We start from the raw sequence: 27,707 nt of genomic DNA, 5'->3' as shown, positions 1-27,707 counted from the left end.
GCGGAAGCGGCACTCGCGCACACTAGTCGTCTGGCTCGCTGGCTCCGGAAGTCGCGCTCCTTCACCCTCCTCGTTGGTCTCTTGTCACTATGGCGCTGGCTGTCTTGCGGGTCCTGGAGCCCTTTCCGACCGAGACACCCCCGTTGGCAGTGCTGCTGCCACCCGGGGGCCCGTGGCCGGCGGCGGGGCTGGGCCTGGTGCTGGCCCTGAGGCCTGCAGGGGAGAGCCCTGCAGGGCCGGCGCTGCTGGTGGCAGCCCTGGAGGGGCCGGACGCGGGCACCGAAGAGCAGGGTCCCGGGCCGCCGCAGCTACTGGTTAGCCGCGCGCTGCTGCGGCTCCTGGCACTGGGCTCCGGGGCCTGGGTGCGGGCGCGGCCGGTGCGGCGGCCCCCGGCGCTAGGTTGGGCACTGCTTGGCACCTCGCTGGGGCCTGGGCTTGGACCGCGAGTCGGGCCGCTGCTGGTGAGGCGCGGAGAGACCCTCCCAGTGCCCGGACCGCGGGTGCTGGAGACGCGGCCGGCGTTGCAAGGGCTGCTGGGCCCAGGGACTCGGCTGGCTGTGACTGAGCTCCGCGGGCGGGCCAGACTGTGCCCAGAGTCTGGGGACAGCGGTCGGCCCCCACCCCCGCCCGTGGTGTCCTCCTTTGCGGTTTCTGGCACAGTCCGGCGACTCCAGGGAGTTCTGGGAGGGACTGGAGATTCACTAGGGGTGAGCCGGAGCTGTCTCCGTGGCCTTGGCCTCTTCCAGGGCGAATGGGTGTGGGTGGCCCGGGCCAGAGAGTCATCGAACACTTCACAGCCGCACTTGGCCAGGGTGCAGGTCCTAGAACCTCGCTGGGACCTCTCTGATAGGCTGGGACCCGGCTCTGGGCAGCTGGGAGAGCCCCTCGCTGACGGACTGGCGCTCGTCCCTGCCACTTTGGCTTTTAATCTTGGCTGTGACCCCCTGGAAATGGGAGAGCTCAGAATTCAGGTAGGATAAAGGACTGAGGTCAGGAGTGCTTCCTCTTCCTTATACCCTCTTCTCTGTCTTAGGTAAATTGGAAGATTTAGGACTCGTGCTCCATATTATCCTGGACTTTGAACATAATGCTTCTAGCCGGGCGTGGTGACTCACGCCTGTAATCCCAGCACTTTGGGAGGCCGAGGCGAGCGGATCACTTGGGGTCGGGAGTTCGAGACCAGCCTGACCAATGTGGAGAAATCCCGTCTCTACTAAAATATGTAAAATTAGCCAGGCGTGGTGGCGCATGCCTCTAATCCCAGCTACCTGGGAGGCTGAAGCAGGAGAATCGCTTGAACCTGGGAGGCGGAGGTTGCGGTGAGCCGAGATCGCGCCATTGCACTCCAGCCTGGGCAATAAGAGTGAAACTCTGTCTCGAAAAAAAAAAAAAAAAAAAGAACATAATGTTTCTTAGCCTCATTTATCTGTTTTCTTTTTCTTTCCTTTTTGGGGGTGATCCCCCCGAAGTGTTGGGATTACAGGCGTGAGCCACCGCACCCGGCCTATTGATCCATTTTCTGTAATCAAAATATCATAAGCCTCCATAATGTAGTGGGGCATACGAAAGGCTTTCATCCATTCAGGTGAAAGGTGAGGTTTGGGTGTGGTGGTGCATGCCTGTAATCCCAGCTACTTGGGAGGCTGAGGCAGGAGAATTGTTTGAACCTGGGAGGTGGAGGTTGCAGTGAGCCCAGATCACACCACTGCACTCCAGCCTGGACGACAGAGCGAAATTCTGTGTAAAAAAAAAAAGGTGAGGTTTCAGATGTGTATGTTAATCTACTCAATCTAATTAGTTTATTGAATTGCTACAATGTATTCAGTATTGTGCTTTATAATATGGAGGATGATGTCTCTGTGCTTTTGCTCATGCTTATCCTTGACTTCAAATTGTTTCCTATTATTCTAGCCTCATCTGTTAAAATCCTACCCTCCTTTCCCTCAAGAGCCATCTAAAGATGACACCTTTGTCACAAAGCCTTTCATTATCTCACAGCCACGAATTTAGAACTTCCTCCTATAGCATTTTCTATCTTTTTTATGGCATTTATTTTATTCTATCTTGTTATGATTACATAATCTGTTTAATCCCCAATTATATATTGTAAATACCTTGAAGGAAAGGAGTCTTTATTCTCTTTGGTGCCTGGTGTTTAATTTTAATATTTTATTAAATACGTCCAAGGGAATTTTTTGGTTTCTGCCTTTACTTCAAGAAGAAAGTTGTAGAACAGATAATAGTTGTTCCATTTCCATGGGTTACTGAGTAAAGACGCACCAGTTCACCGTAACAGACATAAGAGTGACAAAAAAAAATAAACCTTCATTGTGTAAAAAAAGAAGTCCAGGCGCAGTGGCTCACACCTGTAATCCCAGCACTTTGGGAGGCTGAGCCAGGCAGATCACTTGAGGTCAGGAGTTCGAGACCAGCCTGGCCAACATGGTGAAACCTCATCTCTACTAAAAATACAAAAATCAGCCCAGTATGGTGGTGCACACCAGTAAACCCAACAACTGGAGAGGCTGAAGCAGGAGAATCGCTTGAACCTGGGAGGTGGCAGTTGCAGCGAACCCAGATCATGCCACTGCACTCCAGCCTGGGTGACAGAGCAAGACTCTGTCTCAAAAAAAAATGAAAGTTGTGTTTAGGGGGCCAAATACAGTATAGTGTTTAATTAAGGACCTAGATATATGGTTTAGATGGTGCTGTCCAATATGGAAGCCACCAGCCACTTTGTGGCTTTTTAAATTTAAATTAGTTAAAACTTAATAAAGTAAGCCTGGCCAACATGGCGAAACCCCATCTCTATTTTTAAAAATACAGAAATTAAATCCCAGCACTTTGGGAGGCCAAGGCAGGCGGATCACAAGATCAGGAGATTGAGACCATCCTGGCTAACACGGTGAAACCCCGTCTCTACTAAAAATACAAAAAAAAAAAAAAAATAGCCAGGTGTGGTGGCACATGCCTGTCGTCCCAGCTACTCTGGAGGCTGAGGCAGGGGAATCCCTTGAACCTGGGAGGCGGAGCTTGCAGTGAGCCGAGATGGTGCCACTGCACTCCAGCCTGGGTGACAAGCGAGACTCCATCTCAAGAAAAAAAAAAACCCAGAAAAATTAGCCAGGCATGGTGGTGCACACACCTATAGTCCCAGCTACTCAGGAGGCTGAGGCACAAGGAGAATCATTTGAACCCAGGAGGCAGAGGTTGCAATGAGCCGAGACTGTGCCACTGCACTTCAACATGGGTGACAAAGTGAGACTAAGTCTCAAAAAAAAAAACTAAAACTAAATCATGTTTTTTAGTTGCTTTAGCTACATTTCTTTGTTTTTGTTTTGTTTTTATGTTTTTAGCCACGTTTCAAGTGCTCAATAGCACATGCAGACATAGACTATTCCATTGTAGAGAGTTCTACTGGGCAATACGAGAGTAGCCAGTTAATACTTTGGGATGTCAGGTAGAGATACATGTGAGATACATGTGAAAGGGAGTGGATGTAGGTTTCCTCCTGAATGGAGGAAAAACTACTGGAGTACTCAAGAGTAGAACTCATTGAACCAACCAACGACTGAACCAACCCTTTCAGCTTTTCCCATAGCCTGAATTCAGTTTCCCCACTAATGACCACTTAATGTTAATCCCCGTGGATGCCTGGTGTCACTCATAGGTCTTGTGGGAATAAATGTCTTTACCATTTCACTGGCTCTGGGCCAAGTTGAAGGTGTCACAGAAAGGTTATCTTTACCGAGAAAATTTTTTGGAGCCAGAGTCGGGATAGGAGGTGATATTCTCTTCTTGGTACCCATTAGAGGGAGATGTTTTCAGGTCTGCTACTTCAGGCCCCACCTTCCACAAGCCTTGTGGTTATGGGAAAGACAGGATGGAAATAGACATGTTGGCTGCTGAGAGACAGGTTAGAGCCTGCCCCCTTAGGAGAAGTTTATAACGTTGTGGTTATTTCTCTAATAGAGGTACTTGGAAGGCTCCATCGCCCCTGAAGACAAAGGAAGCTGCTCATTGCTGCCTGGGCCTCCATTTGCCAGAGAGTTACACATCGACATTGTGTCTTCTCCCCACTACAGCACTAATGGAAATTATGACGGTGTTCTTTACCGGCACTTTCAGATACCCAGGTTAGCTACCTAACCTTTTAAAGAGGATAGCTTCTCACCCTCATCACATTCCTCCTATCCCATGCCTTAGAACCAGGTACCCCAGAGGCCCTGGTTAAAAGAAGCCACATTTGCGGCCGGGCGCTGTGGCTCACGTCTGTAATCCCAGCACTTTGGGAGGCTGAGGTGGGTGGATCATGAGGTCAGGAGATCAAGAGCATCCTGGCTAACATGGTGAAACCCCATCTCTACTAAAAATACAAAAAAAAATTAGCCAAGTGTGGTGGCGGGCGCCTGTAGTCCCAGCTACTTGGGAGGCTGAGGCAGGAGAATGGCGTGAACCCGGGAGGCGGAGCTTGCAGTGAGCCGAGATCGCACCACTGCACTCTAGCCTGGGCGACAGAGCGAGACTCCGTCTCAAAAAAAAAAAAAAAACAAAAACAAAACCATATTTTAGACAGATTGTGGTAGGCGCCTCTTGGTATATCAGGGAGACCACAGAAGAGAAATCTGAACCATGAGGTTAATTTGGACATTCCAAACAGAGACACCTGTGATCAAAGAGGGCTCCAAAAGAGCCAGGATCCTGCTCTGCCACTCATCTGTCTCTGATCTCCCTTTCTAGTCTCTCCACCATTTCCCCTAGCTCATCCTAAGACTGACTTGTTCCGTGGAGAACTGCGTGGGATCTCTGGGTGGGCAGTAGACTCAAGAAGTAGTCTGCATGTTGGGGGTGGGCATGTGGTAATGAACACATGCTCATTACTCCCATTGTGACCTGACCAGGGCCACTGCTGTGTTGCAGGGTAGTCCAGGAAGGGGATGTTCTATGTGTGCCAACAATTGGGCAAGTAGAGATCCTGGAAGGAAGTCCAGAGAAACTGCCCAGGTATGCAGCTGCCTTCTATCCTAGAGCTGGGATTTGTAACCTGGGTGCATGAGTTCTACAATCCCCTCCCTGCAAATCGTGTGTAATTTGTGCCCAAGAGGATTTTGTTGTCATGTATTTTGTGTGTGTGTGTGTGTGTGTGTGTGTGTGTGTGTGTGTGTAACAGGATCTTGCTCTGTTACCCAGGCTGGAGTTTAGTGGTGCAAACACAGCTCACTGCAGCCTCTACCTCCATGGCTCAAGTGATCCTCCCACCTCAGCACTGCTCCTGCCCCAGTAGCTGGGACTACAGATTTGCATCACCATGCCCAGCTATTGGTTTTTGTATTTTTAGTAGAGATAGGGTTTTGCCATGTTGACCAGGCTGGTCTTGAACTCTTGAGCTCAAGTGATCTGCCTGCCTTGGCCTCCCAAAGTGCTGAGATTACAGGTGTGCGCCACTCACCCCCAGCCTGTGTACATTTTTTTGAAGAGAAAATTCACCTGTCCTTCAGTTCCCAAACAAGTGTCTGACTGAAGAAAGGTTAAGAACCAGTCAGGCATGGTGGTGCATACTTATAATCCCAGCTACTCAGGAGGCTGGGCAATATAGCTAGACACTGTCTCAAAAAACAAGCAAACTAAAAGAACTACTCCCTGCTGGCTTTGGGAGGTGTTTATCCTCAAACTGACTGGTGGCCCTATGTAAAGCAAAGCACTAAGAAGAGTTTAGGCCAGGTGTGGTGGCTCACGCCTGTAATCCCAGCACTTTGGGAGGCTGAGGTGGGCAGATCACTTGAGGTCAGGAGTTCAAGACCAGCCTGGCCAATATGGTGAAACCCTGTCTCTACTAAAAATACAAAAATTAGCTGGGTGTGATGGGGGGCGTCTGTAATCCCAGCTACTCAGGAGGCTGAGGTGGGAGAATCGCTTGAACCTGGGAGGCAGAGGTTGCAGTGAGCCCAGATCGTGTCACTGCTCTCCAGCCTGGGTGACACAGCAAGACTCCATCTCAAAAAATAAATAGGTAAAATTTAATTTTTATATTTTTTAAAGAAGAGTTTAATGGCCTAGACCAAGATGGGATTCCTTCCTTTCCATTCTCAGCCTTGGTGTTGTTTGGACCAAGACTTGGGCCATACCATCCATATCTCAACGTAAGGATATACAGGCTCTGATTTCTGCCTTAACTATGGAGTGTGCACAAGCTACTTCTCAATCCTATCTCTGAAAATGGGAAAGAGGGATTTCTATTTTTTTTTTTTTTTTTTTTTTTTTTGAGACAGAGCCTTGCTCTGTCGCCCAGGCTGGAGTGCAGTGGCGCAATCTCGGCTTACTGCAAGCTCCGCCTCCTGGATTCATGCCATTCTCCTGCCTCAGCCTCCCAAGTAGCTGGGACTACAGGCGCCCGCCACCACGCCCAGCTTATTTTTTGTATTTTTAGTAGAGACGGGGTTTCACCGTGTTAACCAGGATGGTCTCGATCTCCTGACCTTGTGATCCGCCCGCCTCGGCCTCCCAAAGTGCTGGGATTACAGGCGTGAGCCACGGCACCCGGCCAGGGATTTCTATTGTTTTTGAGAGGGCTACCCTTTCCTATCAACAGAGAATGAGAAATAGAGCATAACCGAGCCAAGAACCCAAAATAAGGAATCCAGCTTTTCTCCTCCTGTTGACTCTGACCACAGAGGTTCCATGTAAAATGGTGAGGCAAAGAATTGAGACACTGCTTTAGCCTTATGTGTACGGAGGAAAATGTATAGCCCTGTATCCCAGCATTCCCTGTATTCTGGACTCATTTCCTGTAGCAATTTACTAGAAGGAGAGCACAGCTGATAGATGCACTAACTCATGCATAAGAGCCTTCATGTCAAAGGTCTGTGGCATAGCCAGCCTGGGTCCTCTGCCAGGAGAGAAAGTCCTTGTCTGGATTGCCTGATTCATCCCTGGTCAATATCCAGTGCTTGGTTCTGGCCAGTGCTCAGTACCCCCAATCTCAGGGTGGTGGTGCCCTGTGGAACCCCATTTAGGCTCCATGTCACCTCTTCGAGGTTTTCCAGATTAAGTCCACGAATCTGGTGGAAAATGCCAGGCTGGCACTTAGCAGTCACTTCCCACCTCTCTCTCCTATCATAAATTTAGCAAACATCTTTGAGCTAGCTTTCAGTAGGAAAACTACAGAATGCCCACTCTTTGTACTTTCAAAGGAAAATAGGCACTAGAACCTCATGAGACAGGCTGGCAAGCCAGTTGTGTTCCTGAACTTCTATTGTCTCAACTCTGTAGAACCCTGCTTTCCTCCTGAGTGCTGAGCACATAGTTCTTTTCCCCCCAAGGAAAGCAGGGTTGAAGTGAGTGGCCCAATGGGTCCAAGGACAGATACAGATGAGCGTTTTAAGCTGCACTGGGCTTGAGAAGGGAAGCCCTGCAGAAGTTCCTGTGAGCCCTGGAAAGGAATTCCACTGTTGGTGTAGCCTTTTCATCCTGTCCCTGGTGCTCCACTTCCCCAAACCAGGCTGCATGGGAGCCAGCTCCACTATCACCTATCTGGCTGGCTGGAGCACAGCTCAGTGTTCCTTAGCAGTGTCCACATAGGTTCCAGAGCTCTGGCCTTTCTATTCACTGAGGTGGTCCAACCACCCTCCACTGAAGAAGGTGGTCTCTCCCTACGCCACAGTGCTGTCCCCCATCTCATTCCTATGCAGGGCTTCCATGGTGAGTCATACACACCATGACTCAGCTGTTGAGCTTGATTGAGATCCTAGGTTAGAGGCCCACTGTCACCTATTTATAATTAATTATAGGCAGATTCAGGCTTCCTGATGCTCTAGGTTTACTGTAGTACTTAGAAGAGTTTCATAATACTAACCTGGTATGCTTCCCCTCCACCTTGCTGCACGCTCACACCCCTTTGCTGCTAGAGAGAGCAGCTTTGAGACTGTGGGGCAGCGTGAGCAGAGGAATTTGCAGCCTGATTGGACCTTAAAGAGGACTAGGTTATAGCCTGGCTCTGTCATTGCCTTGCTGCCTGAGGATTAAAGAGGGAAGTAGTTCATGATTTCTTTATCTGGAAAATTGGGTTAGTAGCTGTTCCTGCTACCCATCCTCTTCCCCGTTAGTAGGTTGAATAACCCTAACTCACTATGACACTTGCCAACTACTGCATAGCCCTGGCTATGCATCAGAATTGCTGGGGAAGCTTTCAAAAAATATAGGTGCCTAAGCCCCACCCCAGATCTATTGGAGCAGAATCAGGGTGAGGCTGGAGCCTGTGCTTTTTTTCCTTCACAAAGGAAGGAGAAAGGTTAATTTTAAAAACAGATAAAATTAACACACCATAAAACCATACTTTTAAAGTGTACAATTCAATTTTTTTATTCATAAGGTTGTACAACCAACATCACTGTTTAATTCCAGAACATTTTCAACATCTCAAAAAGAAACTCTGCACCCATTAGCAGTCATTCCCTGTAGCTTCCCTCCTACCCAATGGCAACTGCTGATCTACTGAATGGAATCATATAATATGTGAGAAATGTTTAGTTTTTAAAGTTACACAGATAATTCTAATGTGCAGCCAGAATACAGAACCATTAGTCATCAGATGGCATTATTAAGGACTCCGCCTGCAGTGAGATTTTGTGGATTATTGAGTAAGAGCCAAGGGACCCTTCCCCCTGGGGTTTGTGGGGCCTGGGTGGCTGTGTATTTGAGGGGGAGACTGAAGCCAGTGGAAGTAATCAGATGATCCATTGCTTAGTGCAGCAGCGGCTTCTCCCATTGGTGTGGGTGGGTAGGCCACATTCCTGGAGAAACACACCCCCTCAGAGCTCTCATGGCTGTCATTGGGGATGCAGAGGGACAGGCATAGCTCTTGCCCTCAAGGTGTGTATGGTCTGTCAGGAAGATGAGAAAGCCATCTGCATTCCTTTTCCCCACCATGACTGGGGACATGCACTTGTGGTGCTCTTGTTTGTCCTCTGTGATTGAGAAACCTTGTCCTTGAGGAGGAGGGTTTTTGGACTCTGGATCTGAGGTTCATTGGACCTTTTTCCTGCAGGTGGCGGGAAATGTTTTTTAAAGTGAAAAAAACAGTTGGGGAAGCTCCAGATGGGCCAGCCAGCGCCTACTTGGCCGACACCACCCATACCTCCTTGTACATGGTGAGGCCCCAAGGATGGGTGTAGACCAGCGCAGGGGGTAGAAACGATTTTTAGAAATGAAAGCTTTTTCCTACCTTTCACAGGTGGGTTCTACCCTGAGCCCTGTTCCATGGCTCCCTTCAGAGGAATCCACTCTCTGGAGCAGTTTGTCTCCTCCAGGCCTGGAGGCCTTGGTGTCTGAACTCTGTGCTGTCCTGAAGCCTCGCCTCCAGCCAGGGTGAGTGAGGTCATCACCCCAGGGTGTGCGAAAAGCCTGCTTAGAACATCCCTGGAGGAGCAGCAGCCAGATGGGTAGTTCCTAATGAACTGGCCAGAGTGGGATTGGGAGGACCTTCCTCAAACCAGTATGTCCTACACCAGGCCACCAGCCCACTCCTTTCTGTAAGCCAATTCCCAGGCTCCTTTCCTGGGATAACCTCTGTCCTACAGGGCTGGCTCTGGAGGAAGAATCTCCAGCAGGGGCATCTGTTTCTGAGACTGCCCTTCCCCTTGGGGAGCTCACTGGCCATCCTGCACTTTACTGCCCCGGCCCTGAAGGACACAACTCCTCATACCAGTGGCCCAGGTGTGGACACAGATCCCCACCTCAATGTCACTGCAATGTCTCCCAATACCGTTCAGACCAGTCATAACAGTTGAGGTTTTATTGGCAGCACAGCAATGCCAAAGGGAATTAATTAGTCTTTGGCTGTTGGATATGCTGGATGCCCCGGCCAGAGCACCACAGGTGGTGTGGGAGACACAGCCTGACTACATGGGGACAGCCCTGGCCTGGGGTCGGGGAGGCTCAAGGAGAGAAAAACAGGGTATCTGCTTTCTAGATCCAAGGGACCCTGTGTTACTGGGGACTCTAAAGTTTGGGCAAAATGAAGGAGACGAATGTCTGTTCTCTGGTTGCAGGGGTGCCCTGCTGACAGGAACTAGCAGTGTCCTTCTTCGGGGCCCCCCGGGCTGTGGGAAGACCACAGTAGTTGCTGCTGCCTGTAGTCACCTTGGGCTCCACTTACTGAAGGTGAGGGTCTCTGGAGAGTAGAACCCCAGCTACTTCGCCTCCCCAGCTCATGTTCTCCCTCTCTGCTGCTTCCTCTCCCCTCCCTCCTCTGTCTACTCACAGGCCCTAACACTTCAGCCCAGTGGGTAAGGCATATTCCCATGATGCTCAGCTATGGAGAGGTACTTTCAAGGAGGAGGGAGTTGCAAGATATTGGTGGACAGTCAAGGGAATGGGATAGGGTAAAAAAGAGGTAGGACTTGGCCAGGGTTACCTTCCCCATCCCTGCCCTCCAGAGAAAAAGATGGCCCACATCTTCTTCCAACTCCTCCTCCCCTGATTCTCCTGCCCTTGTCATGCTTGCCTCTTGCTCACAGACCCACTGGGATCCCCTCCCCAGGTGCCCTGCTCCAGCCTCTGTGCAGACAGTAGTGGGGCTGTGGAAACAAAACTGCAGGCCATCTTCTCCCGGGCCCGCCGTTGCCGGCCTGCAGTCCTGTTGCTCACAGCTGTGGACCTTCTGGGCCGGGACCGTGATGGGCTGGGTGAGGATGCCCGTGTGGTGGCTGTGCTGCGTCACCTCCTCCTCCATGAGGACCCCCTCAACAGGTACTTATACAGAGCTGGGCCTGTCAAAGCGAGGGGGGCTGGCTGGGCGCAGTGGCTCACACTCGTAATCCCAGCACTTTGGGAGGCCGAGGCAGGTGGATCACCTGAGGTCAGGAGTTCAAGACCAGCCTGGCCAACATGGTGAAACCCTGTCTCTACTAAAAATACAAAAATTAGCTGGGTGTGGTGGCAGGCGCCTGTAATCCAAGCTACTTGGGAGGCTGAGGCAGGAGAATTGCTTGAGCCCAGGAGGCGGAGGTTGCAGTGAGCCAAAATCGCACCATTGCACTCCAGCCTGGGTGACAAGAGCAAGACTCAGTCTTAAAAAAAAAAAAAAAAAAAAAAAAAGCGGGGGCGGGGGGGCCAGCCCTCCTACTTTTCAGCCTTTCAGTCCTCCCTTCTCTCACCCCTCAGTGGCTTCTCAGTCATCTCCCATCCATTTGGCTGCCCTCTAGACAGCCCTGAGCTCAGTGTCTTAGAGGGATCGAGAGGGAGGAGTCTGTGGTCTAGCATTTCTTGGGGAATGCTCGGTTAAAGAAAAAGCCTCTGCCCTCAGTGTGATGGGGAAAACACAGTTCCCCCATCTAGGAACTGGGGTAGGTGCTCATTTCCCTACCCCATCCCAGCACCCACCTCACTTCCCTGCCCTTCTGTGCCCACTTTGGGACAAGGCAGTCCACAGGAGCTGCCAGCCACGTTCTCACCCTCAGTACCCACTCCTCTGTCTGCAGCTGCCCTCCCCTCATGGTTGTGGCCACCACAAGCCGGGCCCAGGACCTGCCTGCTGATGTGCAGACAGCATTTCCTCATGAGCTTGAGGTGCCTGCTCTGTCAGAGGGGCAGCGGCTCAGCATCCTGCGGGCCCTCACTGCCCACCTTCCCCTGGGCCAGGAGGTGAACTTGGCACAGCTAGCACGGCGGTGTGCAGTGAGTATCAAGGGAGAGTACTGGCCCTCCCTAGGAAGTCCCTGGCTTTTGTTACAAGAACTCAGTCCTGTTGCCTTGTGAGTGAGAGTAGAAAACCCAGCCCGGGCGCCGTGGCTCATGCCTGTAATCCTAGCACTTTGGGAGGCCGAGGTGGGCGGATCACCTGAGGTCGGGAGTTTGAGACCAGCCTGGCCAACATGGAGAAACCCCGTCTCTACTAAAAGTACAAAATTAGCCAGGTGTGGTGGCACATGCCTGTAATCCCAGCTACTTGGGAGGCTGAGGTGGGATAATCGCTTGAACCCGGGTGGAGGTTGCGGTGAGCCAAGATCGCGCCATTGCACTCCAGCCTGAGCAACAAGAGCAAAACTCCGTCTCAAAAAAAAAAAAAAAAAAAAAAAAAAAAAACCTAAGGCATCAACAGGGGGCCTCTGCTCCAGCTGGGGGATGGTCCCTGAAGGTTCCTGCCTACTGTGCCCTGCTCATGTGTCCTTTCTTGTGGTTCCCTAGGGCTTTGTGGTAGGGGATCTCTATGCCCTTCTGACCCACAGCAGCCGGGCAGCCTGCACCAGGATCAAGAACTCAGGGTAAGAGGAGTTGGGCACAGAAAAGGCAGAAAGAGGAAATGGATATAGATGGGTGGGTGGTAAGGAAGGGAGAAGGGAATGGGACGCTGATGGGGAGGAGGCCTCCCTGTGTTCCTCTTTGCAGTTTGGCAGGTGGCTTGACTGAGGAGGATGAGGGGGAGCTGTGTGCTGCTGGCTTTCCTCTCCTGGCTGAGGACTTTGGGCAGGCACTGGAGCAACTGCAGACAGCTCACTCCCAGGCCGTTGGAGCCCCCAAGGTGGAGACCAAGTCCTTGGAGGTGGGACAGGAGCCCCTCCAAGAGCATATCCCAACCACGCACTTTCCATCTCCTAGATTCCCTCAGTGTCCTGGCATGATGTGGGTGGGCTGCAGGAGGTGAAGAAGGAGATCCTGGAGACCATTCAGCTCCCCCTGGAGCACCCTGAGCTACTGAGCCTGGGCCTGAGACGCTCAGGCCTTCTGCTCCATGGGCCCCCTGGCACCGGCAAGACCCTTCTGGCCAAGGCAGTAGCCACTGAGTGCAGCCTTACCTTCCTCAGGTGGCCAGGGGGCCTGGAAGGGATGGTGGGTGGATCAGGGGCTGCAGCAGGCTGGGGAGCAGGAGGGGATGCCCAAGAGGTCAATTGTGTGTATGTACATCTGACGGGTCTCACCTTCTCACATCCTCTCACTCAGCGTGAAGGGGCCAGAGCTCATTAACATGTATGTGGGCCAAAGTGAGGAGAATGTGCGGGAAGGTGAGTGAGGAGGGAGGGGCAGGGCGTCCCATGCTTCCCAAACCCCGATGGCCCCCAAGCCACCGCCTACTCCCAGGCTACTCATGGTCATTCCTAATCCTCCTTTCTACGAGTCAGGTTCCTGCCCAGCTGGGTCTAGTACCTGGGGTGCCAGTGCTGTATTGTCAGACCCCAGTTTCCCTCCCTGCTCTCGCCTAACTTCAACCCCCCACAAGCCAAGCTTCGCCCTCCTGTGGGCCCCTCTCTCTCTTCAGTGTTTGCCAGGGCCAGGGCTGCAGCTCCATGCATTATCTTCTTTGATGAACTGGACTCTTTGGCCCCAAGCCGGGGGCGAAGTGGAGATTCTGGAGGAGTGATGGACAGGTAGGGGTCTGAGTGGGAATAGAAGCTGAGGGGTCCAGGATGGGAAGGATATGAGAAAGCTCACAGCAGTCTTCAGAGTCCAGGGATAGAAGTTCCTGCTCTTTCAGTTCTGAGATAATATAATGGAAGCTGAAAGGGGCCGTGAAATTGGGCAGGGGCCACTGAGGAGAATGGGGGCCTACCTGGTGGGGCACACTGGGCACAGCTGAGTGGAGGGCCCTGTGGAGACTGCCTGTAAGGAGAGGTACCACAGGCAGGGGCAGAGTCTAAGGGGGACACCAAGGACTCTTGCCCTTGCTCCCTTCTCTCCAGGGTGGTGTCTCAGCTCCTTGCCGAGCTAGATGGGCTGCACAGCACTCAGGATGTGTTTGTGATCGGAGCCACCAACAGACCAGATCTCCTGGACCCTGCCCTTCTGCGGCCTGGCAGGTGGGCCCCTTGTACTGCTCATCTCCACCCTCATTCTGTGCCTCCTTCACTCCTCATGGCTGGGCTCCCTGAGACTTATACCTGCCTATCTCCCTAAAGATTTGACAAGCTGGTGTTTGTGGGGGCAAATGAGGACCGGGCCTCCCAGCTACGCGTTCTAAGTGCCATCACACGCAAGTATGCTCTGTTAGAGGAAGACTGTGAAGGGCTTGGGCCTTGGGATGCTTAGGGGATGCATGCAACATGCAGGATGAGCTGGTCAGCACTGGCTTTCGAGGGAAGAGGTGATGCCAACTCTGTTTCTTCCCGTATCCCACAACAGATTCAAGCTAGAGCCATCTGTGAGCCTGGTAAATGTGCTAGATTGCTGCCCTCCCCAGCTGACGGGTGCAGACCTCTACTGTCTCTGCTCTGATGCCATGACAGCTGCCCTCAAACGCAGGGTTCATGACCTGGAGGAAGGTGAGCCACTTGCCGGCCTGAGAGGTCAACCAAAAAGCTAGTGGGGAGCTGGGTGCACTTGAGTCCCAGCTACTTGAGAGGCTGAGGTGGGAGGATCACTTGAGCCCAGGAGTTTGAGGCCAGCCTGGGCAACACAGAGAGACCCCAACTCTAAAAAAAATGTTAAGGGAAAAAAAAACTAGTGGGAGACAAACCTAGTCCTGGATTCCAGAGGGAAAATCATTGACATCTAGGAGACCCTGAGCAGGAAGGCACCTTCCCAGGGCTTTCCCCTGCCTGGGCATAGACCACAGCCTCCCCACCTTGTCATCTCCAGGGCTGGAGCCAGGGAGCTCAGCACTGATGCTCACCATGGAGGATTTGCTGCAGGCTGCCGCCCGGCTGCAACCCTCAGTCAGTGAGCAGGAGCTGCTCCGGTACAAGCGCATCCAGCGCAAGTTTGCTGCCTGCTAGGAGCCCCCCAGGGTCTGGGACCTCGCTCAGCATGGCTGCAGGTACCTCGATAGGCCACAGAGAGATCTGGGAGGGAAGGGCTCCTCCTCAGGCTGCTGCCAACCCACCTGGAGGCCACCTCCCTCCAGGAGATCCCGGGGTGCAAAGTGGCATTGAGACAGCAGCAACAGCTCAAGAGACATCTCCTGCCTACTTGCCCCTCCTTCCAGGCCAGCTCTAAGAGAAAGGCCCGTCTGCTCAGGAGGAGGGCCAGGGCCTTGGGTTCTGGGGATTGGGCCCTGAGAGGGCTAGTTCTGTGGCTGAAAATAAAGCATGTCCCGCCCCCTACTGGTGTTGTGGCATGAAAGGTTGGAGTGAGAAAGAGCAGAGTTGTGGGAGGAGTAAGCCCTGGGAGAGGGTGGGGGGGTGGGCATCATGGGAGCCTGATCCTTTTTTTTTTTTTTTTTTGAGAAGGAGTCTCGCTCTTTTGCCCAGGCCAGAGTGCAGTGGCACTATCTCGGCTCACTGCAAGCTCCGCCTCCTGGGTTCACGCCATTCTCCTGCCTCAGCCTCCCGAGTAGCTGGGACTACAGGCACCTGCCACCGCGCCCGGCTAATTTTTTGTATTTTTAGTAGAGACAGGGTTTCACCATGTTAGCCAGGATGGTCTCGATCTCCTGACCTTGTGATCCGCCCGCCTCAGCCTCCCAAAGTGCTGGGATTACAGGCATGAGCCACCGCACCCGGCCCGGGAGCCTGATCCTTCTGACATAAACACAAGGCATGCAGGAACTGAAAAAGACTATATTGTTTACCCTTCCCTCTGCGGAACCCACATCCCTGCACCCCAGCTGTAGTCTGCTCTAGAGGCTGGCCCTGGTGTGGGGCTGCTGGTCCCCATCTTCCAGACAGAGCCTAGCAGTGCCTGGGCAGAGGCTTGTGGGAGCTGAGGCCACACTCAGTCTGTCCTCTGGAGCACGTGGATAAAGTAGCAGGGAACGTAGGCTTGGCCTGGCTTGTAAGGCTTGAAGTCGCCCAGGACGCTGTGCTGGCACTTGCCCCCGAAGGCTGCTTGGAGCAACTCCGTGAAGGATGCCAGACAGTGTGGGTAGTAGGAGAGCCGGAACTTACTGTAACAGAGCCCCCAGCAGCCATGAGGACTGGTGACCTCAGCTCCCCCAACTACCGCCTCACCCCCACTGAGCCAAGTGGTACCTCAAGCCAGGAGAGCCATCCTGGCCAGCCCCTGGCACCTGAACCGTATAGTCCAGGGTCACCATGTGGGCCTTGTTGTTGACTATCAGCACTGATGTTGTGACGTCCTTGGTCAAGTCACTCTGTAGGTGGTGGGGCAGGCTGCATTAGCCTCTGTAACCCACCTTGGGGCCACTGGACCCTCCTCCCTCCACCCCACCCCCACCCCCACCCCCACCCCCACCCCCACCCCCACCCCCACCCCCACCCCAGAGGGCCCCACCTTATAGTAGATGTTCTTCCCTGGGGGCGCACAGCCTGTGCTGAGGATGTGGTCGTAGTTGCGATGATCAATGACCAGCAGGCCCCCTGCCCGCACCATGCTCGCAATCTTTTTCAGCGCCAGCCGGTGCTCACTCTGGTCCCCTGAGCTCCAGGCAGGGGCAGAAAGGCTCCATCTGCTCAGGGCCCCCAGCACCAGTCTCCCTCCCATCTCTCCCCTCCCCAGGGGTGCCAGAGCCAAGGCAGAGAGTCTGCTTTGGCAGGAGAGCAGGTGCCCAGAGGTCTGTGGAAGGGGGCCTCAAGGCGGGGGCCATGCCCAAGGCCACACCCTCTCTCACCTTTGCAGTCTGGCAAGTGAGCAAAACTGTTTCCAAGGCAGATGACAGCATCAAAGCCACCCTCTGCTGACTGGGGCACATCTTTGTCCAGGGTCATCCAGTTGGCTTCTTCGATGACTGGGGGTCAGGAAGGGAAAGAGGAATCAGGGAGGCACGATGGTACCAGTAGCAGCCACCTCCACCAAGTGCAGTCCTGCCTGGGTTTCTTCTTAAGACACACAAGCTCCCCGTTCAGTTAGGGGGAGGAGAAAAGAGGGATCAAGGGAGGAGGAACCCTGGTTGGGAAGGAGGGCTCTGTGCTTATGGGTTTTTCTTTGAGGGGAAGGACAAGATACCACAAACACAGTTAAAACTGGCTCTTCACACCCGGTGTCTCATTCTGGAGCTTAAGACTTGCTTTTCAGAGAAATGACAGTAATTTTTCTGTCTCCCCGAGGAAAACACAACAATCCACCCCCGCCCCCACTTAAAGGAGCCCCAGGCAGAATGAACAGTATTCCTGGTGACTGGGCTGGGGGGCCTGGCTAGACCTGCATACCCCACTTGTCGAAGGCAGGCTCGTGCCGCCGGTTCCAGCGCTCCTTAAGCGCATACTTCAGCATCTTGTCACTGGCATCCACACTCGTCACACTGAAGCCCTCTTCCACCAGCATAATGGAGTCCACCCTGGGTAGGGCCAGGGAGAAGAGGCAGAGAGAGGCAGTCAGGGGAGCCTGGGAGGGCCAGGAGGAGACCCTGCACCGGACACTTTTGTCTCCACTTCTCAAAGTCCATTCCTCTGCCTCCTCTCCCCAGGCCCTCTCCACTGACCTCACAAATCTGTTTCCTATCACCACAAGGCAACTTTTTTTTTTAAAAGCACCTCTTCAGAGTCAGGCACTCTACAAATATGCATTAATTCTCATGGCAATCCTGAGAGGTAAATGGTGTCATTCCCATTTGAGAGAGACAAGCTGAGGCTCCTCGAAGTTAAAATATGTGTGCACAAAAGGCAGTAGAACATGGTGGTTTAGAGCACAGGACAAGGCCGGGCGCGGTGGCTCATGCCTGTAATCCCAGCACTTTGGGAGGCCGAGGTGGGCGGATCACGAGGTCAAGAGATCGAGACCATCCTGGCTAACACGGCGAAACCCCGTCTCTACTAAAAATACAAAATATTAGCCGGGCGTGGTGGCGGGCACCTGTAGTCCCAGCTACTCAGGAGGCTGAGGCAGGAGAATGGCGTGAACCCGGGAGGCGGAGCTTGCAGTGAGCCGAGATGGCGCCATTGCACTCCAGCCTGGGTGACAGAGCACGACTCCGTCTCAAAAAAAAAAAAAAGAAAAAGAAAAAGAAAAATAGAGCACAGGACAGACCTTAACCAACCCGGGCCTGTTAGCTCCTTTTCACTGGATGATGTATGAGGGACTTTTACTTTGCTGAGGCCTTACTTCCCCAGTAGTAAATGAGAGAATATCACTGCTTAACTTCATGGGGCTTTGTGAGGGTTTGAAAAACTGATGTATCAAAAGCTCCTGGCACTGGGCTTGGCAGGTACAAATGTTGAGCAATGTTAACACTGCCCAAGGCCATCACAGGAGAAATATTTGCAGTCTGTCCGTGGCTCTGGCTCCAAAGCCTCAGGGACGCTCACTTTTTCTCCCCACACCCTCACTCACACTCAGTCTCCCTTCTCCGGGGCTTCTCCCTGCGCAACGCTACCCAGACCCCTGGCCTCACAGGGCACTCGCAGTGCCTGTTCTGCCGGGCAGGTACCTGCTCCTGGCCCTGGTGTCCCACCCGTTCCAGGCTGGCAAAGGCCGCCCTGACGTGCCCGGCCCTGAGGTTCTGCGGCCGCGCGGTACAGGCTGAGCCAGACCCCGATCTCATGCAACGCCCCCGGCCCCGGCCTGGGCTCACCCGGTGCCACAGGCCACGTCGAGCACCCGCTGGCAGCCGTGCTGGCGCAGCAGCCCGAGCAGCCATGCCTTGTACTCGGCGGTGCGGCTGCGGGTGTCCCCGATGTACAGCTGCCACACGCGCGCTGCCTCCCCGTCAGCGTACTGGTCCGGGAGCCCTTCGGCTGCCACCCCCAGGGAGCGGGTCCGGTACACGCTGTCCACCATCCTGCGCCGCGCCTAGCTCCGCAGCCACCCGCTCCGCACTTATAGCACAAGCACTGCTGGCAGCCGACGGCCCCACCTGGCCAATGGCAGGTGAGCGCGCGGACACGCCCCTGCTGGGCTTTGGGCCGCGCGCCCGAGTCTGTCCAGCTGCGTGGAGGGCGCTGCCTCGCAATCCTGGGCTAGGTCATTTTAGGCAGCCTGCGGACCCAGCCCTCTGCGCAATCTCACGGCGGGAGGGGACCCTCGGAGCCCTCTGTCCACTTAACCTGGGTGTCGAGGAGAAGGCGAGAGGGGCCAGGAGAGGCGGGAGCAATGAGATTGCCACTCCATCCCCTGAGATCTCCGCAGAGCTGAGCGCCAGGCGGGCAGAACTGGACCGTTCCCAGGGAAGGAAGGCATCAGCATATCTAAACAAAGAATGTGCAGCCGAAGTGTGTAGGTCTAGTTAGCCGGTGCAGGGAAGACAGGGGGAGTCTCTGGAGGTAAAGCTGGTCTGTCCACCGAAACCCAGGGGCGGAACCGGGCTGGAAGAATGCTCCCCGCCCACCTGGAGGCCGACGTGCCTCTGTCGTGTAGGTGACCATCAGGCTTTTCCCTGAGCCTCTTAAGGTGTAAGTTGGGCCTTGCTTCCAATTTCTGGACCACTGAGAACCCTTCTAAGGACCCTCTGCTGGCCGGGCGCGGTGGCTCACGCCTGTAATCCCACCCTTTGGGAGGCCAAGGCGGGTGGATCACCTGAGGTCAGGAGTTCGAGCCCGTCCTGGGTAACACGGTGAAACCTGGCTAACACGTCTCTACTAAAAATACAGAAAAATTAGCCGGGCCATGGTGACACGCCCCTGTAGTCCTAGCTACTCGGGAGGCTGAGCCAGGAGAATCGCTTGAACCCGGGAAGGCGGAAGTTGCAGTGAGCCGAGCGCACCACTGCACTCCAGCCTGGGCAACGGAGCAAGACTCCGTCTCAAAAAAAACCAAAAACGGAAAAAACAAAAAAAAAAACCCCTCTGCTTTCACAGGAGGCAGGAAAATAGGGTCTAGAGACAGGGAACATAAGGCCAATTCACACTTCAGTTATAACGGGAAATATCCTCTCCATAGGGCGTATGCCCGCCATTAATAACTTTGTAACTGTAACTTTACTTCATCCTCTTCATTTACATAGGGCATACCCCAAGTAGAGGGTATTTAAACCCACAAAAACTCTGTAACAGGGCCTTTGAGCCCCTATGCTCATGCTCGCTCCCACACTTTGGAGTGTACTTTCATTTTCAATAAAATCCTTCATTCCTTTCTTGCTTTGTTTGTGCATTTTGTCCAATTGTTTGTTCAAGATGCCAAGAACCTGGACACCCTCTACCGTTAACATATTTTGGCGAGCCAGCCAGCAAAAAGAGGTAAGCCCAAAGTTTGGGATTCATTTTTCTCCCTTTCCTTTCTGCTCAATTACAGGGGTGCTCTGGCGCTTCTCTCTCTCTCTCTGCCTCTCTCTCTCTCTCCTTCCTTTCTAACTTGGGACCCTTGGTGGGCAACGTCTAAACATGGAAGCAACTGCAGGTTTTTTTGTTTTTGCTTTTCTTTTTTTTGAGACAGAGTCTCACTCTGTCGCCAGGCTGAAATGCTGTGGTGCAATCTCAGCTCACTGCAACCTCCGCCTCCCTGATTCAAGCAATTCTCCTGTCTCAGCCTCCTGAGTAGCTGGGATTACAGGCACGCCACCACCACGCCCGGCTAATTTTTTTATTTTTAGAAGAGGCGGGGTTTCACCATGTTGGTCAGGCTGGTCTCAAACTCCTGACCTCGTGATCCACCAGCATCGGCCTCCCAAAGTGCTGGGATTACAGGTGTGAGCCACCACGCCCGGCTTTTTTTTTTTTTTTGAGATGGAGTCTCGGTCTTTTGCCCAGGCTGGAGTGCAGTGGCGTGATCTCGGCCCACTGCAACCTCTGCCTACCGGGTTCAAGCGATTCTCCTGCCTCAGCCTCATGAATAGCTGGGATTACAGGCGTGTGCCACCACATCTGGCAAATTTTTGTATTTTTAGCAGAGACGGGGTTTCACCATGCTTGGCAGTCTGGTCTCAAACTCCTGACCTCGTGATCCACCCGCCTCGGCCTCCCAAAGTGCTGGGATGACAGGTGTGAGCCACCACGCCCGGCCTGCAACTCCAGGTTTCTGGTCATAGCCAGTGAAACTAGGGGTTTCCATGTGGAGAAGCCTAACTGCCACTGCCTGGTTTGCTTAAGGAATCTGGGTCTTTTTCATTTTTTTCCTCTTTCTTTTTCAGTCTTAGAGCGGCTATTTCCTAGTAGCACCTTGGAAATTGAGGGCAATTGGCTGGGGTCAGTCCCCGGTATTGCCTGAAGGCCTGGGAACAAATGGGAATAATCGCCCTGCCCTGAAGGGGTAAGGACTTTTTTTTTTTTTTTTAACATTTCCTCACTTGGTACCTGAATCCTACCTGCAGTACCGCTCCGAGCAAACTCGCACATGTTTCAGGAGATTTAAACCTTCTTTTCTTATGCTAAATTCTTCCCTTATCAAACTACTGGCTATGGAACAAAAAGGCCCACCCGCATGCAGCTCTTACTACACTTCGTGGCTGTTCTTATAAAGTTCATAGCACGTTCTGGAAGGAACGCAAGCAAAGTGACACCAGTGCCCATCTAAGTAACACCAGAGACGTCTGGAGCTCTAAAACTGGACCCCCCAGTGGGACACTCTGTTGGTCCTGCTCCTTGGGACCTCAAACTCGCCAAAGGGGATGCCCTTGGCTGGGGTTTTGAAGTCTAGTATTAAACCCTCCTGGGCCGGGCGCAGTGGCTCATGCCTGTAATCCCAGCACTTTGGGAGGCCGAGGCAGGCGGATCACGAGGTCAGGAGATTGAGACCATCCTGGTTAACATGGTGAAACCCCGGCTCTACTAAAAATACAAAAATTAGCCAGGTGTGGTGGCACGCGCCTATAGTCCCAGCTACTCGGGAAGCTGAGGCAGGAGAATCGCTTGAACCCGGGAGGCACAGGTTGCAATGAGCCGAGATTGCGCCACTGCACTCCAGCCTGACAGAGCTGGACTCCATCTCAAAAAAAAACAAAAAAACAAAAAAACAAAAAAAAACCACTCTCCTTAGAATTTTCTCTCACAGCTGCTATGCTGCTTGGCTCCCAAATTGTTTAGAATCTGAAGTTTACTGTCTAATGGGAAAGTGGGATGCCGTTGCATGCATCCAGGCTTTTGTGCTACTGTTCTTTTGTCTTTTTTTTGAGATGGAGTCTTGCTCTTTCACCCAGGCTGGAGTGCAGTGGCGCGATCTTGGCTCACTGCAAGCTCCGCCTCCTGAGTTCACGCCATTCTCCTGCCTCAGCCTCCCGAGTAGCTGGGACTACAGGCGCCCACCACCACGCCCGGCTAATATTTTGTATTTTTAGTAGAGACGGGGTTTCGCCGTGTTAGCCAGGATGGTCTCAATCTCCTGACCTCGTGATCCGCCCGCCTCAGCCTCCCAAAGTGCTGGGATTACAGGCATGAGCCACAGCGCCCCGTCTGTGCTACTGTTCTAAGCAGGGGGCCTGTTTAACGGGTGATGCTCTCCTTTGGTACTATTTGGCCCCAGTGCTCCTTGGAGCCTGGGGAGGTTTAGCCTTTAAAAATCAAACTGTCCAGCACTTTGGGAAGCCAAGACAGGTGGATCACGTGGTCAGAGGTTCAAGATGAGCCTGGCCAAGATGCTAAAACCCTGTCTCTACTAAACATACAAAAATTAGCCAGGTATGATGGCACATGCCCGTAATCCCAGCTACTTGGGAGGCTGAGCCAGGAGAATCGATTGAACCCAGGTGGCAGAGGTTGCAGTGAGCCAAGATTGCGCCACTGCACTCCAGCCTGGGCGACAGAGCAAGACTCCGTCTCAAAACAAAAATAAATAAATAAATCAACCTACTTTGGCTGGGCATGGTGGCTCACACCTGTAATCCCAACACTTTGGGAGGCTGAGGCAGGTGGATCACCTGAGGTCGAGAGTTCAAGACTAGCCTGACCAACATGGAGAAACCCTGTCTCTAATAAAAATACAAAATTAGCCGGACATGGTGGTGCATGCCTGTAATCCCAGCTACTTGGGAGGCTGAGGCAGGAGAATTGCTTGAATCTGGGAGGCGGAGGTTGCGATGAGCCAAGATTGCGCCATTGCACTCCAGCCTGGGCAACAAGAGAGAAACTCTGTCTCAAAAAATAAATAAATATAAATAAAAATAAAACTGCCATGGAGACTGCTTTACCCAAAATTTTGGTTCACAGCCTTCCTTGGATTATCCATTAGGGCAAAGTAAAACCTTCAAGCTTGTACTGCCATCTCATGGCTAATGTTCCAGGTCATCATTTATATGTGCGTATACATGTCTAGATGTATTTACTTATATGTACACTTACTGCTATATGTTGTGTCTACCAAATTGACTTATAAGTAAAAGAGGGCTCGGCCAGGCGCAGTGGCTCACGCCTGTAATCCCAGTACTTTGGGAGGCTGAGGTGGATCACGAGCTCAGGAATTCGAGGCCAGCCTGACCAACATGGCGAAACCCTGTCTCTACTAAAAATACAAAAATTAGCCGGGCGTGGTGGTGGGCGCCTATAATCCTAACTACTTGGGAGACTGAGGCAGGAGAATTGCTTGAACTCAGGAGGTGGAGGTTGCAGTGAGCCGAGGTTGTGCCATTGCACTCCAGCCTGGGCGACGGAGCGAGACTCCTGTCTCAAAAAAAAAAAAAAAAGAGGGCTTAAGTAATTAAGTAAATACGTCTAAGCAATTTTCAAGTCCACTTAAGTATAACTTTACTAAACTAGCCAGCTTTAAAATTATTGGGGGAATAAAAATAAAAAGGCCTTCAGATTTGTCAGCATAGTTTCTGTCTAAATTTTATGTTTGTCTTTGCTAGATATTTTAAAATGTCAGTCTTAATTCAAGCTGAGAGCTTGGGGAGAGCCTGCCTCCACTGAGATAAATGCATATCTGATTGCTTCCTTTGGAGAGACTAATCAGAAACTCAAAAGAACGCAACCGTTTGTCTCCCACCTGTGATCTCAAAGCCCCCAAGCCTCCTCACCTCCAGTTGTCCCATTTTTCTGGACCAAAACAATGTTTGTTTTACATATGGTTTAGTTTTTGTTTTTTCAGATGGACTCTCCCTCTCTCGCCCAGGCTGGAATGAGTGGTGCCATCTCGGCTCACTGCAACCTCCGCCTCCTGGGTTCAAGTTGTTAGAAATGCTTGTTCCCTGGAGGCTGGGCGCGGTGGCTCATGCTTGTAATCCCAGCACTTGGGGAGGCCGAGGTAGGCAGATCACCTGAGGTTGGGAGTTCGAGACCAGCCTGACCAACATGGAGAAACCCCGTCTCTACTAAAAATGCAAAAAATTAGCTGGGCATGGTGGCGCCTGCCTGTAATCCTAGCTACTCAGGAGGCTGAGGCAGGAGAATTGCTTGAACCTGCGAGGGGGAGGTTGCGGTGAACCGAGATCACGCCATTGCACTACAGCCTGGGCAACAAGAATGAAAATCCATCTCAAAAAAAAAAAAATTGGCCGGGCACAGTGGCTCACGCCTGTAATCCCAACACTTTGGGAGGCCGAGGCCGGCAGATCACGAGGTCAGGAGACTGAGACCATCCTGGCTAACACGGTGAAACCCTGTCCCTACTAAAAATACCAAAAAAAAAAAAAAAATTTAGCTGGGTGTGGTGGCACGCGCCTGTTATCCCAGCTACTCAGGAGGCTGAGGCAGGAGAATGGTGTGAACCCGGGAGGCAGAGCCAAGATCGCGCCACTGCACTCCAGCCTGAGTGACAGAGCGAGACTCCATCTCAAAAAAAAAAATAAAATAAATAAATTTTAAAAAAATAAAAAAGAAATGCTTGTTCCCCGGTGCCATAAAGAAATAGCACTTGAATATAAATTCAATTTCCTCAGCAAGGCCATTTTTACTTTCTGCAGAAAGGGTACCCTCTCCAGCAGTTTTGCCATGAGAGTACACTGAACAAAGGAGACAGGGTCATTTATAACCTGACGTGTCCACCCTATTGCTGTGTCCGGTTTCCACTGGCTGGAACGGGACCTCACATTTTGTATTTGTCCCGATTGGCTAGCAACTTAGAACTTTTGAAAGAGGCAAAGGCAGAGGAGAACAAAGGAAGGAGGAAGTAACTTGTGGAATGCTGAGAAAGGTAAAAACACCTTCAAATAAGGACGAGGAACAGGCTATGACCTAATGTTTGCTTGGACCAGTATAAGCATGCCAGGGCAAATATTTAGGCTAAATTGTGGGAGCTAAGAACATAAAGTACGTTGATTTCTTTATTATGGCTAGCAGATACTTAAGAATCTTACCACAGGTCTTTGAATAAATTTTGCTTCTAAGAGAAGTTACTATTTATTCCTAATTAGATGGGGAGGAAAGTCTTTGAAGAGGAACGTCTACTTTTTATAATAGCGATTCTCCTACCTCAGCCTCCCGAGTATACAGGTGCTCGCCACCATACCTGGCTAATTTTTATATTTTTAGTAGAGACGGGGTTTCACCATGTTGGCCAAGCTGGTATCTAACTCCTGACCTCAGGTGATCCGCTCGCCTCAGCCTCCCAAGTGCTGGGATCACAGGCGTGAGCCACCACGCTTGGCTGAGGATGGCATCTTTGATGTGAATAAGCTTTTCCCAAATTCGCAGATTAAGACTTCTACTGTCTTATCTTTCAATATTTATTCTTGCTTATGCCTCTATGAACAATAAAAGTGGAAAAGGCATCTGTTATGTGCACTAATGGGATGTACTTTTATTTGTGAAGGAGTTTACAGCCAACCTTATACATGGATAACTTTATACTTTAATAGATAAAAAATGAAGGCCCAGTGCAGGTAAAAAACTTTAATGGGGCCGGGCACGGTGGCTCACGCCTGTAATCCCAGCACTTTGGGAGGCCAAGGCAGGCGGATCACCTCAAGGCAAGAGGTTGAGACCAGCCTAGCCAATGTGGTGAAACCCTGTCTCTACTAAAAAAATATATATATATATACACATAAAAATTAGCTGGGCATGGTGGTGCGCCTGTAATCCCAGCTACTCGGGAGGCTGAGGCATGAGAATTGCTTGAACCCGGGAGGCAGAGGTTGCAGTGAGCCAAGATGGTGCCATTGCACTCCAGCCTGGGCAACAACGGCGAAACTTCGTCTCAAAAAAAAAGTATCCCTCATGATGGGTTCTATAGCAAATTCTACTGTAAAGACTACAATTATACAATAGACTTTAAATTCTCTTGTGAAAGTTATGATAGAATTCGCTAAACAGAAAATTATCTGTGCAGCTGCTGGCACTTGTGGCCTGTGGAGAAATACATCACATGAAGATTACAGAAATATAGTGGTAGGGGATTAACAAAGAGACTGCTTAGTCAAGTGAGTAAACTTTTTTTTTTTTTTTGAGACAGAGTTTTGCTCTTGTTGCCCAGGCTGGAGTGCAATGGCACGATCTTGGCTCACCACAACCTCTGCCTCCTGGGTTCAAGCGATTCTCCTGCCTCAGCCTCCCGAGTAGCTGGGACTACAGGCATGCACCACCATGCCTGGCTAATTTTGTATTTTTAGTAGAGACGAGGTTTCTCCATGTTGGTCAGGCTGGTCTCAAACTCCCGACCTCAGGTGATCTGCCCGCCTCGGCCTCCCAAAGTGCTGGGATTACAGACGTGAGCCACCACGCCCGGCCATGAGTAAACTCTTTATCTAGCTCATTCTTTGATCTATGTGATTTTAGGTGGTTTGGTTTATGGGGAACCTGGGTAAGGAGCGTACTCCAAACTCTTGGTATCATCCTCCCAACAGTCATAATAATAGTCTCCCTGGTGCACTGTATTCTCTCAAAGGTTTTAAATGCTTGCATGCAGCCATCTCTAGAATGTCAAATGGTCTGTCTTCAACTGGAATAACAGGAGCTAAAAAAATGTGCAACCATAAGGACACCGTAAGCTATAAATGATGTGCTGAGATAGGAAACCCAAAATGATGGTACCTGAGAGTGGCGCTAAGGCCCTAAGGTTTGGTCACACTCTCACTTAAATGACAGCCTAACCAAAAAGGGGGAATTTCTTAAACAAAATTATGGGAGGCCATTGTTTTGGACTAGGCTCATGCACTAGGCCTCAACAAACCAAACCAAAATGGAGTCGCTCATGCTAGGACTTTAAGGAAACACATAGATTCTAAAACAGACCAGGTTTTGTTTTTTTCTCCTACAAATCTCTATGAGAAACCTTTCTTTTTTTTTTTCTGAGACGGAGTCTCACTCCCTCGCCCCCAGACTGGAGTGCAGTGGCTCAATCTTAGTTCATTGCAACCTCCACCTCCCAGGTTCAAGCAATTCTCCTGCCTCAGCCTCCTGAGTAGCTAGGATTACAGGCGTGCACCACCCCGCCCGGCTAATGTTTTTGTATTTAGTAGAGACAGGGTTTCACTATGTTGGCCAGGCTGATCTTGAACTCCTGACCTCGTGATCCACCCACCTCGGCCTCCCAAAGTGCTGGGATTACAGGTGTAAGCCACTGCGCCTAGTCGATATAACAAACATTTCTAACAGCATAGGTATCTACCCCCTGCAGTTCCCATTAAATGTTTTAACCAAATTCATTTCCTCTTGCCTAGAGACCATCAAGCTTCAGGTGATCATGCAACAAAGGTTCCAGCCAATTCCAGGTGAAGACACCACCCCTGGCCATCAAAAAGCTACCCTGCCTCCACTAGACAGAGCAGGGTGACAGTTCCATGATCCCTAATAGGTGGGGACCATCCCCCAAGCCAGCATGAAGCAGTTACAGAAAAAAGACCATCTGTCCCTCTGCCTCCCATAAAGATTTATGGGGATCACATCTCAGGGGGCAGATGAGGCAGGAAAATAGGGTCTGGAGGCAGGTAACATAAGGCCAATTCACACTTCAGCTATAACAGGAAATATCCTCTCCTTAGGGCATACATCGTTCATAACTTTGCAATTGTAACTTTACTTCATCTTCTTCATTTACACAGGGCATTCCCCAAGTAGAGGGTATTTAAACTCACAAAAATTTTG

At 51.7% G+C, this 27,707-nt stretch overlaps 2 protein-coding genes across 5 annotated transcripts; one reads left to right on the top strand and one right to left on the bottom strand.

The window, feature by feature from the left end:
- Positions 1-27,707, top strand: PEX6 (peroxisomal biogenesis factor 6). 4 transcript variants are annotated; one of them, XR_010126840.1, is made up of 20 exons: positions 1-971; positions 3,973-4,136; positions 4,921-5,004; positions 9,044-9,146; positions 9,230-9,363; positions 10,047-10,158; positions 10,538-10,746; positions 11,478-11,673; positions 12,184-12,260; positions 12,385-12,517; positions 12,595-12,800; positions 12,937-12,998; positions 13,253-13,361; positions 13,674-13,790; positions 13,890-13,967; positions 14,113-14,252; positions 14,569-14,746; positions 19,935-19,997; positions 20,888-21,006; positions 27,284-27,707. XR_010126840.1 is itself a non-coding variant. In XM_063667016.1 (18 exons), exons 1-17 carry the CDS (start codon positions 90-92, stop codon positions 14,703-14,705), a joined length of 2,943 nt encoding a protein of 980 aa, XP_063523086.1. In that variant the 5' UTR covers positions 1-89; the 3' UTR covers positions 14,706-14,746; positions 15,318-19,894. The 4 variants fall into 4 exon arrangements, 3 of the variants coding, with proteins under 3 accessions (XP_063523086.1, XP_063523087.1, XP_054349385.1); XM_063667016.1 differs by lacking the exons at positions 19,935-19,997; positions 20,888-21,006; positions 27,284-27,707 and adding an exon at positions 15,318-19,894; XM_054493410.2 differs by lacking the exons at positions 19,935-19,997; positions 20,888-21,006; positions 27,284-27,707 and adding an exon at positions 14,834-15,032 and having other exon boundaries at positions 2-971.
- GNMT (glycine N-methyltransferase) lies at positions 15,471-18,603 on the bottom strand. Its single transcript, XM_054493414.2, has 6 exons — positions 18,398-18,603; positions 17,037-17,164; positions 16,499-16,615; positions 16,162-16,304; positions 15,900-16,021; positions 15,471-15,814 (listed from the first exon to the last, which is right to left on the bottom strand). The coding sequence occupies exons 1-6, from the start codon at positions 18,601-18,603 to the stop codon at positions 15,643-15,645; spliced, it is 888 nt and encodes a 295-aa protein (XP_054349389.1). The 3' UTR covers positions 15,471-15,642.

The sequence above is a fragment of the Pongo pygmaeus genome, chromosome 5 (assembly GCF_028885625.2).
Source record: "Pongo pygmaeus isolate AG05252 chromosome 5, NHGRI_mPonPyg2-v2.0_pri, whole genome shotgun sequence".
NCBI lineage: Eukaryota > Metazoa > Chordata > Mammalia > Primates > Hominidae > Pongo > Pongo pygmaeus.
The sequence above is the reverse complement of the archived record's forward strand: the minus strand, read 5'-3'. Positions and strand labels throughout refer to the sequence as shown.

What these genes read in the sequence shown, in the direction of transcription:
- PEX6 (XM_063667016.1), top strand. Translation starts at nt 90, where the DNA reads ATGGCGCTGGCTGTCTTGCGGGTCCTGGAGCCCTTTCCGACCGAGACA. An exon ending in AGCTAGCACGGCGGTGTGCA is followed by an intron (nt 11,674 to 12,183) that starts GTGAGTATCAAG and finishes GTGGTTCCCTAG; the next exon opens with GGCTTTGTGGTAGGGGATCT. An exon ending in TGAGGAGAATGTGCGGGAAG is followed by an intron (nt 12,999 to 13,252) that starts GTGAGTGAGGAG and finishes CTCTCTCTTCAG; the next exon opens with TGTTTGCCAGGGCCAGGGCT.
- GNMT (XM_054493414.2), bottom strand. Translation starts at nt 18,603, where the DNA reads ATGGTGGACAGCGTGTACCGGACCCGCTCCCTGGGGGTGGCAGCCGAA. An exon ending in GGAAGAACATCTACTATAAG is followed by an intron (nt 16,022 to 16,161) that starts GTGGGGCCCTCT and finishes CACCACCTACAG; the next exon opens with AGTGACTTGACCAAGGACGT. An exon ending in GATGGCTCTCCTGGCTTGAG is followed by an intron (nt 15,815 to 15,899) that starts GTACCACTTGGC and finishes GCTCTGTTACAG; the next exon opens with TAAGTTCCGGCTCTCCTACT.